General features: G+C 33.0%; 3 protein-coding genes across 4 annotated transcripts; all 3 read left to right on the plus strand.

The window, feature by feature from the left end:
- On the plus strand, nucleotides 1–1,233 carry LOC125865364 (probable purine permease 4). The gene has a single exon (XM_049545555.1). The coding sequence runs from the start codon at nucleotides 1–3 to the stop codon at nucleotides 1,231–1,233; it is 1,233 nt and encodes a 410-aa protein (XP_049401512.1).
- Nucleotides 1,234–4,526: 3,293 nt separating this feature from the next.
- Nucleotides 4,527–9,716, plus strand: LOC125865002 (ycf3-interacting protein 1, chloroplastic). 2 transcript variants are annotated; one of them, XR_007446305.1, is made up of 7 exons: nucleotides 4,533–4,860; nucleotides 4,942–4,986; nucleotides 5,767–5,880; nucleotides 7,081–7,161; nucleotides 8,366–8,530; nucleotides 9,338–9,500; nucleotides 9,568–9,716. XR_007446305.1 is itself a non-coding variant. In XM_049545153.1 (6 exons), the coding sequence occupies exons 1-6, from the start codon at nucleotides 4,555–4,557 to the stop codon at nucleotides 9,425–9,427; spliced, it is 801 nt and encodes a 266-aa protein (XP_049401110.1). In that variant the 5' UTR covers nucleotides 4,527–4,554; the 3' UTR covers nucleotides 9,428–9,716. The 2 variants fall into 2 exon arrangements, 1 of the variants encoding a protein (XP_049401110.1); XM_049545153.1 differs by having other exon boundaries at nucleotides 4,527–4,860; nucleotides 9,338–9,716.
- A 767-nt stretch (nucleotides 9,717–10,483) lies between these two features.
- LOC125865019 (uncharacterized) lies at nucleotides 10,484–11,638 on the plus strand. The gene is made up of 2 exons (XM_049545169.1): nucleotides 10,484–11,331; nucleotides 11,535–11,638. Exons 1-2 carry the CDS (start codon nucleotides 10,500–10,502, stop codon nucleotides 11,636–11,638), a joined length of 936 nt encoding a protein of 311 aa, XP_049401126.1. The 5' UTR covers nucleotides 10,484–10,499.
- The last annotated feature ends 990 nt before the right edge of the window (nucleotides 11,639–12,628 follow it).

The raw sequence follows: 12,628 nt of genomic DNA on the forward strand, positions 1-12,628 counted from the left end.
ATGGAGTTTGTATCCCAACCCCAACAAGAAGAACATGATGATGAGAGAGGAAATCTAAAAGAGTTGATGATCAAAAATAGTGATGAAATTGTCCAAATCCAAATGCATCATGACCAGATTGAAGAAACAACCATGACTAGTAGTGAAACCAGTAAAAAATGCTACACGTTTCTTCTAGGTATTAACTACATGTTACTTTTTATTGGCTCAATTTCATCATCTTTACTCTCAAAATTCTACTTTAATCACAAAGGTGATAGTCGTTGGGTTTCAACTTGGGTCCAATCTGCTGGATTCCCTCTTCTCCTTCTCCCAATTTATTTACCTTTTTATCTCTTTAAATCAACTCATAGGAAACCATTTACAAATCTCACTCCTAAAATGTTGTTACTTTCTATTGTAATTGGTTTCTTGTTAGGTCTCAACAACCTTTTATTTTCTTGGGGTAATTCTTACCTCCCCGTTTCGACTAATTCTCTTGTGTTATCGTCACAACTAGTCTTCACTCTTATCACTTCTGTCATTATTGTCAAACAAAAAATCACATACACGAACCTTAATTGTGTTATTTTACTAACCATTAGTTCGGTCATGTTGGCCTTGGGTTCGAGTCATGACAAACCAAAGGATTTGACGAAAACAAAGTATTTTATAGGATTTTTCTCAACGGTTGGTGCTGGATTATTGTTCGCTCTTTATCTTCCATTAATGGAAAAAATATATAAAGAAGTTTCTTGCTATTCTATGGTAATGGAAATGCAGATTGTCATGGAATTAGCAGCTACCGTTTTAGCCACGTTGGGAATGATTATAGACGGTGGATTTTCTGAGATGAAAAAAGAGGGCAAAAATGTGTTTGATTTAGGTGAAAAAGCATACTGGTTAACGGTGATGTTTAACGTGGTGACGTGGCAGTTTTGTTTTATGGGTACTGCTGGGATGGTGTTCTTGACAAGTTCATTGACAGGAGGAGTTTGCATGACGGCGTTAATGGCCGTTAATGTTTTGGGTGGGGTTATAGTGTTTGAGGATAATTTTGGTTGGATTAAAGTAGTTTCAACTTTGTTGTGTATTTGGGGATTTTCTTCGTATTTGTATGGAATAATGTATATGAAAATGAAGGAGGAGGAGGAAGAGGAGAAAAAGAAGGATGATTCTTTAGAGAAGTTGATTAATAATGATAAAGATGAAGAGGAGAATATGACAGAAATTCATGTAAATGAGGATGCATGATGGTTTCGTGTTTTGTTTTTGTTTTTATTAGTTTGTCATAATGCATTTTTATTTTTGTTTTGAATCAGTGTTTTAATATTGTCGTGTATCTAAATTCTAAATCCTCCATTTGAAGACAGACAATCCCTTGTAACAAACTAAAAGGAGAATGGAAAAAAAAAAATTCATTTTGCATCATCAGTAGCCTTTGTTTCTTCTCATTCTTAATTACTTACATGGTTGATTTGAGTTCATGCAACCAGTGTGATAATTAATATGATAATTATAAGAGAGCTGCTGACTGTTTATTATCTATGCGATCATGTCATATATTGACTAATAAATATGAAAGAGAGGTTGTAAGGGTATAATCTCTCTTCTCCATCCTAAAAGCACTCTGACAAAATGATTAATACTCACATAGTTCTCATTTTTAGTGATTTTGCTATAGTTTATAATCGTAATTCTAGGTTAAAGTTACGAGTAAACTCGCTTTGTTTGTGTCTAAATTTTTGATAGTGAGTGTTTTCTTCTTTATTATGCATTGTGATTATTGAAACTATAGTGATATCGAATACCAGATAATAAAAACAAATCAGTTTACATGTTTGTGTTATCATGTTTATTAATGACCAAACACCAATAAGTAGAATTATTTAGATCTTTTAATAAAAGAAGATCTACTTTGAGGATTTTGTTTTCTTCACTGATCTTATCATTAGCACAAATGACTTAAATCCAAATCCATCAGTTAGAGAAGAAGACAGAAGAATATATATCTAAATTTTGTAAAAATATAATTAAGTTCATTAAGTTTAAATTACCAGTGAAAAAAAGATAAACTCTTTTTTGAGTATTAATAGGTTATAAATCGATTAGTGGTGTCAATTAAATTGGAGATATTAGAATAAATTGAGTTAATGAATATGTGAGTCATTAAGTGGATCAAAATAAATTGAATTAAAAAAACTAATGGCTCATAATTTTAAGAGTTGATTTGTCTCCCTGAAGTCCGTAAATATTTCTTAGGATGTCTTATTTTGGTCGCCTCATTTAAGTAATACCCACCGGCCACTTTAATACATAAGTTTATTTTTTACGAAAACCTAATATTAGACAACTTTCAGGTAAAATAATATATTTATTTTTGCTTTTGCATTCAAATATATACCACTGATATTATAGTCAAGTTTAACATGTGTTTCAATCATATATGAATGAAACGAACATATATATGAAAAAATTGAAATGTTGTTAAATGGCTAACACACAGTCTTTAATTAAGTATAAAGTTTAAACTTGACCGCACCTTCTTTTCCTTTTTAAGGTATAGATTAAATATTAAAAACTTACTTTTTTTGTCAATTCTGTTGAGGGCCCTTAACTTTTAATAACGTGAAGATAATTGTACAAGTCATATATATGTGTATAATTAGATAGGATTAAAAATTACTATATTTGACAGAAAGTTCAAGTTATGCACATAGATAATAAAAAGAGTTTATCATGTTGTAATAATTTAAACATATTGCATTATAATAAAAGAGATATTAAGTGGTAATAGAGTTTCTTTTTAATGATAATATTTATTGTCGTAAAAATATTTAGCGGCAATTAAATTAATGTCATTGCATTCAGAATCGCTAAAACCTTTAATAACATTTATATATATAGAATACTACAAATATTTGTTTTATATTTTCACCGGTAGATAATTGTTCTGCTAAACAATTGTCGTTAAAAGAAAAATTTACTATCATAAAATGTCTAATTTTGTTATAGATTGTAACTACTTGATTTTAAGGTCCAACCCAGCTAATTTGTGAGATTAGTCCAATATATTTCTAAGTGGTTTCTATTTATTTATTGAATAGAGATTATAGTTCGTAGATATCATGATCATGAATTAATTATGATCATATGAAGATATAATCATTGAGTGTAGCTAGCTAGTGCTTAATAACATAACTATATATTTAATATGATATTACTCACATGTCGTAAAAGTTTCTCATGTCAATCATATCACACAATTAGTTAACAAGTTATTTATTATATATATTTTGATTCCAAAACCTAATATAGTTTTCGAGTACCCTAGAGTTCCAATTTTGATCTTTTCAAAGTGATATGTATCCGATTTGTTATCGTGATTTTGTATATTAGACATGTTGATAAATATATTTGTTTTTTGTGTTTCTAGGGTTGGGATCCTACACATCATCGTACCATCCATTTTGGAATTTGTTGTTTTGTGGCGCTATGATTGTACGAAGTTTTATCACTACCTCTTGTATTTTTAAACCCGATATTTTGTAGCATTATAGTTATGCAACGCCCTAAATCTTGCATGTGATAGCACATTCTTTGGTTAAAATGCACCATCATTATAACTTTTTATATCGACCTCGAATTAACAAACTGATTTGATATTCTAAAAACTAGACTTTTAATAAATTTTATTTGACATATATCTCAAAGCTCAACTCAATATATACAAAGAAATATATATGATCGCTTGAAATTAAGTCATGTGAGATTATATATGAATCATTTTCTTTCCTTAAATATTTTCTAACTTATTTCAAATTACATCTCCACTACTTTACACATGTAAAGTTGTAAACAATCTTCCAAACATAAGATTTAGTCATTACATCCCTTTATATAACACTTCAAATAAGATCACAATTTTTTTTTTTTGTATGGTTGGTGATTCACAATAGACTATCCACTTCTCAATTACTTATTAAAAGACATTTGTGAATTTGGCATATGTGAGAAAAAAAGGGAGGACATACATTGCGGAATTTCTTGGTAATTCTAGCTAATTCATTGCTAAAACGCTTCTAGTTAATTGATTTTTTATTGGTAAAAAACTTCTAGTTAATTGAATTTTTATAATTCATTCCTAAACAAAATTAACATAAGATTTTTGTGGTTTAATTATGAATTTTTGTTCATCGCTAATTTCTCATTTTGAAGTTGGAGACATCAGTGAAACATGTTTTCAGGGAAGCTAATAAAATCACAGACACATCAATTTAAAAAATGGAAACAATCTAGGTTATTTTGAAAAGTTAGGGATCGTTTGGCGTGATAAATAAAAAAAAATAATTCTAGGATAAGTTTATAGTACATGTCAATTTTTTGTTTGATTAGTGTGAGATAATTTATTCCTATCATTAATTATTATGATCGCCATAAATTATACGTACTAATCTCGATTAATAAAACTATCATCTTAAAATGAATGTTTTATATTTAAAAACACAAGGCATAATCATTTTTAAGGTTATCCATTCTGTTACCAAATCTCAACTAAATATTCCACTCCCTTCAATGGCGCTTCAGCTGCCATTCCCACTGCTCTCTTCCTCCTTATCATCACTGCCATTGTTAACTTCTTCACACTGCAAAATTTGCTCAATTCCCATCTCACCCTTTACTCATAAACCTCTTTTATCTTCTTCCAATGTACAAATTCTTGGATTTAGTAGCAGAACCACTTCACTGGGGCCTCTGTTTGTCAGTAAAGAAGACACCCAATTGACTAATGAGGAAGAAAGTTCCATTTCCACTGCTACCCAACAAGATGACGATGACCCGGATCCTGAATCGCTTGAATACGTTTCTCAAATTAAACGAGTTTAGTCTTCTTCTTCTTTTTGCTTTTACCCAATTAGGATTGTGCTGTTTCTGATGTACATATGATTGTAAATTTTGTAGGCGTTGGAGCTTCTTAAGAGGAATCGGGATATGCTTTTCGGTGAGGTGTGAATTTACTTTTATCTTTTGAATTTTCCACAATATTAACGAGGCTGCCTACTAGTATAAGCTCACTGCTTTTACCAAGTTTGTAGTGCTTTTTGCATATTTTCAGTGTTTCTTCAGCTAATAATGATGTTATCTGATAGATGTTGGTGCCTCTCCCTTTTTAGTACCATATCGATTGTCTTAGTTAGAGTTAGAACTAAAGCTTAGTTACATTAGCTTCCTCTTATAGAGGCTTGCTTCTTCAAGTTCAAGTTCCGTTTGTTGCTTTACATTTTGATAGAAATAGGTGCTTGCAGCTGGCTCGTTATCTCTACTAAATGAGCCTTCATTGACTGCTTGTGATTCCCTAATTAAGTAACCAAACCAATACCTGTCATTTTGAACAAACAATGGTATATTTTGAGCTTTTGAAGTGGACGAACAATCAACGTGCACAATTGAGTTTCATGCCATTATGTGTACCAGTCTGGTGTTTATGAGGAGATCTTTTTCTTCCAATCGGGGACATGTAAGTCCATGTAGGAGTAAGCGTGAGATTTAGACAAGTGTAAATTGAAAGAGACTTAATTTGTTTGTTTTGTCTTTCAGTACTGAAATGAAATGGACTTGAATACTGTGGAATGGATACTAAAGATTCTCATAGTCAAACCCAACTAACTTGGGATTGAGGAATAATTGATTAATTAATTGGTAGACTGTTTTAGTTAACTATCTCTATGGGGTAATTTAAATGTCAAATTGTTTCTAGATTGACCAACTCCTTTGAGTTTATTACAGGTTAAATTGACTATAATGATTGAAGATCCCAGGGACGTTGAGCGAAGGCGGCTGCTTGGCATTGATGATGAAAATGCTCCAACAAGGGATGACTTAGCTGCCTGTTTAGAAGAAGTAAGTATTTGCTCCACAAATACCTCAAATCAATGCTGACGATTTATATGGCTTTTTACTCGGGAGGCTTCTCCTGAACTATATTTCTTGTTGTTGCGATCAAAGTTGTAATCTGGTTCTGGAAGTGTGACCTGGAGCTATGATTTGGACTACTAAGCCCACATATCTGCTGGTACCAGATGTTACCTGAAATATAGGACATCTAGTTAGAATGATCATCTGCTTGTGATCCAAGCGTAGTTGATAAAATGATTGATGATAAGAATAGAACAAATGAGACCTGTGTTGAAGATTTCATAACATCTTGAATCAGATAGATATTTGAATCACGCAGATACAAAGTTTGCTCAATTGAACAGAGGTTCTCGATGACAACGGAATACCAAAATTTCCATATATGGACCGCTAGAAGATGTTATTTGAGGTTTTGTTTGCGAAGAACAAACTTGATAGCCATAGATGGCATTTACATGCAGATTTCCAAATATTAACAAAGATAAAATTTCAGCATGGTAGATTCATATTCATATAGTCTGACAATGTGATAGTTGAGTTAAAGTAGAAATATGGAGAAAATATGAAAATGAACCTAAATAGGTATCAGCGAGTCATCATAAGAATAAGTTATAAGAAAAAAAAAATTGATGCTCTCAAGGAAGATAATTAAAATATTACTATCTCGGTCTCAATTTATGTGATGGTGTTTGACTAGCCACGGAGTTTAAGTAAGAAAGATAGACTTTTGAAATTGTAGTCTAAAATAAGCCATAGCTATTTGAATCACGCTGATTACATACACTGATATTGCAGACCTGTGTCGAAGATTTCATAACATCTTGAAAAGGGAAATATGTCAGAAAAAAATGAGACAGTGAAATAGCAAAGAATTTAGAAGCTCTTTTTTTTTTCTTTTTTCTGGCTTAGCTCAATAGATTCTCAATGAGTTTTATATGCACAACTATAGATCAGATTGTTTCTAGTTGAATGTAATGTAAAAGAAGCATCTTTGTTGGACCAAATTACTATCTATTCAAATTCTAAATGTTCCTTGATCAACAATCGACTGAAGGATCAAGGCTTTGGCTGTCTTTAAAGCGCTCATTAATTATTTCTTTCTTCTTAATGTTGCAGTACATGGTTCTAAGTATATGTTTCCTAAGGCCTTGCTAAATCCTTTATTATTATTATTTCTTGTTGAAGATAAATGAAGGAAAAGTACCAAAAGATCGGGTTGCTCTGCAGATGCTTGCAGAAGAGATGAATTCATGGCCTAATTTGGAGGTATTACTGTGACCTCAAACATTCTTCTGGACACAATTTTACAATTAAGCATGATAGTAAATGCTCGCAGTTCATCTTCCATTCTGTGCGGCAGAAAAAACACTTACTTTTTAGTTTGGGAGGGGCTGTAAAGTAGTAATTCAATTCTCTATAAGGTTGCTTGATTGTTTTCTTCCTTAGCATTCGGCCAACAAATGCATTACTAGGTTCACTTATGTCTCAAAGTCATCAATAAGCATTCTAATATTTTGATTTCACAATTTTACTCAACTGCACTGCATAGTAGGTTGACAAACACACTATATGCTTTTTGAAGCAGGTTTATGCAGTTATCAGTCGTTCTAATAAAATGTGCCAGTTTTTAATAGCCAGAATCAGATTGACCTACTTAATATTGGGGTTGGGAGGTGGGGAGAGACTGCAATAGTATTACTCAGGTTTTTATCGAAGATCGAGAAATGTTCCAATCCAGACTATGGATAAGAAGTGGTCTTGATTTGCATTTCAAATTAAAAAAAATTCAACAAGTTACTACTTCTTTAGCTAGACTCCTTTTTAGTACTAGTCAGCTAAAAGTAAATGCGGTGGCCTCTGATAAGAAATTTAATTTTCTTATGTTTTAAATGAGGGATGTATACTGCTCAGGGAGAAAAATCTCAATAATTTGACCTTTGGGTCGAGTTTTTTTCCCTAAAAAAGTTAGCTTGAATGGCTTGGAGATATGTTAGTGAAACTTTATCAGTTTACGCCAATCAACAGAAAGCAAATTCTAAACCATCCAGTCCATGGTGAATTTAAAACCTTTCACTCCCAAAGTCAAATACGCTGATCAAAATGAAATCTTTTAATTGCATTGAAATTTTTAACACTGATTTATTGGTTGAATAGTTTCTCCTCAAGTTTTGATTTCTGGACAGTTTTATTTCTTTCCCAAACCATTTTCTGCTTTTCTGAAAAGTAGCAGAAATCATTTCTTTCTTTTTGAAAGTTCGTACACCAGTACTATTTTCTTTCATGTATTAAGCTTTTACTTGATCCGGACAATTCCATTTACAAATAATCTTGATTTATTTTTTTCATTTCTTGAAATCAAGTGAGACTCCTTGATTGATTGTATATCCCCTGGGAACGCGATGTCTTTGTAGTGGCACCAAGTGCATCATTCAGACAATTAGTAGTTATACTGTATTCTTGTTGGATTTAGGTTGAAGCCTCGAAGCAAAATAAGAGCAGATCCCTGTATGCAAAAGCCACAGACACTGGTATTGATCCAAAAGAGGCTGCTAAGCGGCTCAAGATTGACTGGGATTCAGCAGCTGAGATTGAGGAGGCAGCTGATAGTGACGAACCAGACATTCCTCCAGTTCTGGTTAGTCGACGATATAAATGCTTAGATATTTCTCTGGTTATTCCTCATGTTCTGATTGTTCATTAGGCTGGCTAAGTTCTATTCCCGATAATCAGCTTGCAATTTAATGGAGTATGTTAAATGCACCAATTTTTACATGTTATTGAGTGAATACCTGGCAAAACAACAAGTTCACTTTTCTTGAAAAGTTAAAAGTATCAGATCATGACTAATCCTGTTTGGCCAAGCTTCTGGGAAGCCAAAACCCAAAAGTACTTCTTTTATTTTAAAAGAATGCTCATTTTAGATAGTAAAGGTGTTTGGCCAAGCGAAAAAGGTAGTTTTTTTCCGTGAGCACTTTTGGAACCTTAGCATGCACAAATTGTTGCTATAATATGCTAAAATTCTTTCTCAATTTATTAGTCGAGCACAAATTGCTATTTTCAACGGTACTTTTTTTGAAAATCAATTTTCAAAATAAGCTGTTTTGGAAGCTTGGCCAACAGTCTATAGATCAAGTTTAGCTGGTAGCCCAGAAAAATGTTAGCTTCGTGAAAGAAAACGATCCTGGTAGAAAAAAACATCGTTGCAAAGAGCTCAAATCTTTTCAGATGCATTATAATATAGCTCCATCAAGTAGTAATTGCGGAAAATTCTCTTAACTGTAGGTTTTAGTTTTAGACTATGTGCTTGATTAGGGAGATCAGGTGCTTATTGAGATAAAACTTAAATCATAAAATCTAATTGTAATATAGAACTTGGCTAGATATGTTGCTGTCATTACCGCTTCATTTGGAGCTGGTTCTGACGAGGGACATTTTCATGCAGGGATATGGAGCTTTATACTTGGTCTCTGCATTACCAGTCATCATTGGCATCTCTGTTGTGTTGATTCTGTTCTATAATTCTCTACAGTGATACACCTTTTGGCATTTTTGCAGGGTCGATAGTGTACACGATTTGTCCTTCCAATCATAACAATAGTGGAAACGTAAATTTTGTCATAGAAAATGTATGTTTGTATCAGTTCTAATATAGAGCTCATGATGTATTTTGAGTGAATGTGTGTTTTAGCTATATGTAAGTGAATCAGTTAGATCTCTTGCATACGCGACGGTGTTGTTTCGTCTCATCTCAATAATTTAGTTAGTTGTATAATTCTATTATATTATATTCAACCGTGTGATTGCACGTTCATTTTATTAAACTTGAGTTTAAAAGTCTGAATTAAGTTGTCTAAAATATAGTAGTCACCAGCCATAATATAAGAATATTTTGAGATTTTCTTTACTCTTTTTGAGTTGGAGGGTACAATAAACATTGAACCTTTGATGCCGGTGGAAATGCTAATATAATTCTTTTTTGCTTAGGCATCCGGAATCTAAAATTCACTGTCCTGACTAATTTAGCTTATAGCGTCAAGTAGGCCCATTGTTCTTATTCACATGACTCGAATCAATATATTTAGATAGGGGTATAGAGGAATATTAGTTATTGCACCACTCCTAGGAGGAGCAAGAATGTCAGTAATGGGTTTGGTAGAACTCAATAGCTTTGGATCACTGATGGTATGCTTATATGAACTTGAGCAATGCTCTTCTCGTAAGAATTAGATTTTGGATGTGTAAAGCTTAAATGTCATATTTTTACATGGTATAAGAGTCAGGTTTAAACTCCTCAATTAGGTTTGTGCATGAAGAGGGTATTAGAATTTGGTTTCACTTTTGTGCTTGGTGGTTGGTTACTAGAACTTGTTCTCCACTTAGTTGATGCTAAGTCAAAGTATGACCTAGTATAATATATTAATGAGATTTGTTTTCCACACACGTTGGGACAAGAAGACGTGACAATCATAACTAAGATTTAATACAATACAAAGACATGTCTCCCACAATATCTATGTTTAGCTTTCTCCCCCCTTAAATACCTAAAATCTATAGTTGATGGACATCTCAATTCTCACTCAACTTTCACACTCCAAACTTCAATTATGCCTTCATTCATAAATGTTCAAGATTCAAATGAATCTGACTTCCCTATTTCCTTGAAGGAATCAACAAATACACATAAAAAATCTGACATTTTAACAATTCCTCTGCCTAGGCCACCATCAAAGAAGTTCTTGAGCAGCAGCCTTCCAAATTCAACAACTTCATCACCTAGATTTGCATCAAAGAAAAAGTCCAAAAACCAACCTTCTCCTCTCTCCAACAACCCTTTGGCTAGGCAACATTCTGTGGCACTGGCAAACCTCCAACGGTTGAAAGAAGATCACTTGAGGAGGAGCAAGTCATGTGGTGAAGGAAGATCAAGCGCACCACCGGATAAACATGTTGTTGGATTAATCACAAAGGTAATGAATAGTAGTAGTAGTGTTAAACATGTTGAAGCAAGCAAAGTAGATGATAAAGCAGAATCTATTGATCAAAAGTTCAAATGTGGTGCTATGTGTTTATTTATTCCTGGTTTAGGAAAAGCAAAACAAGTGAGAGCCAGGAGGGTAGAAATAGAAACTGAAATAGTACATGATGTTGGACACAATATTTCAAGAAAAGTGTCATTGGAGAAATTTGAATGTGGATCATGGACATCATCAGCTATAATCAATGATGAAGAAAGTGAAAATGATGATTCCAATCTCTTCTTTGATCTACCAATTGAGCTAATCCAATGTAGTGATGACAAGGACATGACTTGTTCACCAGTAACAACTGGATTTGTTTTTGACAAGGAACCAAAAGGGGTCCTAAAGAACACCACCACACCAAAAACTAGTGACTCCACAACGCGCCATGTTCGCTTTTCTACCTCTGACCCTGACCTTGACCCTGACTCTGGCTTGCCTACGTCCTGCATGACTCCTNTGATCTACCAATTGAGCTAATCCAATGTAGTGATGACAAGGACATGACTTGTTCACCAGTAACAACTGGATTTGTTTTTGACAAGGAACCAAAAGGGGTCCTAAAGAACACCACAACAAAAACTAGTGAGTCCACAACGCGCCATGTTCGCTTTTCTACCTCTGACCCTGACCCTGACTCTGGCTTGCCTACGTCCTGCATGACTCCTCGCACGCGCAAGGCAAGGGAAGATTTCAATGCACTCCTAGAAGCCCAATGTGCATGACCCAAGCCTGATCCAAGTCCAACCACAGGTTTTGGGTTCGACAATGTTTTAAGCACGAACCCTACATATATATACTCTTATTTCAATTTGTTTGTCTTACTTTTCTTTTTAGTCCGTTTTAAAAAGAATGTCTCTTTCTTTGGCAATTCTTAACTTTCCACATGACATGTTTAAGATCACATACAAACTTGAGATGTATATGACATGATTCTTAAGGATATTTCACCACTAAAAATGTATTTCATATTCCAACAAACTTTTCTAATATAAACTAAAGCCAGATAGAATAGAGACTAAACAAAAGAAAACCTAGCACTATACAAAGAATTGTTTGTGATATCAAATCCATTAACATGATATTAAGAGAATTAACTTAGACATGAATTTGAAGACTTCTTTTTTCGATATAAAATTCATTTTTCCAACAATTCTCCATATATTTCAAAATAGAATAATCATAAAATAAAAAGTTCGGTTGGATTTTCATAAATGAGCAAAATACATTGAATTGGGTGTTTCTTGGATTATGAATCAAACCTAGACAAGACATATTTTTGTATCTATGAGCCAATTTTTAGAAATTATGTGGTTTTTTTGATTTTTTGTGTGTGCCCATAGATCTGGCGCCTTGGAGCACCCAAATTTTTTTATGAGGACCTTCGTAATGAGTTGGAAAAGCATTACAGATATAGGGTGTGTTTGGTATGAAGGAAAATGTTTTCCATGAAAAATGTTTTCCTAGAAAATGTTTTCCAGGAAAACAAGTTGATTTTTGACTTATTTTCTCATGTTTGGTTGGTGAGTAGAAAATATTTTCTGAAAAAGATTTTTAGTGTTTGATTTATGAATGAAAAATATTTCTGAGAAATATCTTTTATTTTTACTAGAGTAGAAAATAATTTTTGAAATTGAAAATAGTTTTTAAAAATAAACTTAAATTTTTTTTAACTTAAATTTTTTTTGGGCGGTGGGGGGTGGTAGGGGTGGGTG

Source organism: Solanum stenotomum, chromosome 5 (assembly GCF_019186545.1).
Source record: "Solanum stenotomum isolate F172 chromosome 5, ASM1918654v1, whole genome shotgun sequence".
NCBI classification, from domain to species: Eukaryota; Viridiplantae; Streptophyta; class Magnoliopsida; order Solanales; family Solanaceae; genus Solanum; species Solanum stenotomum.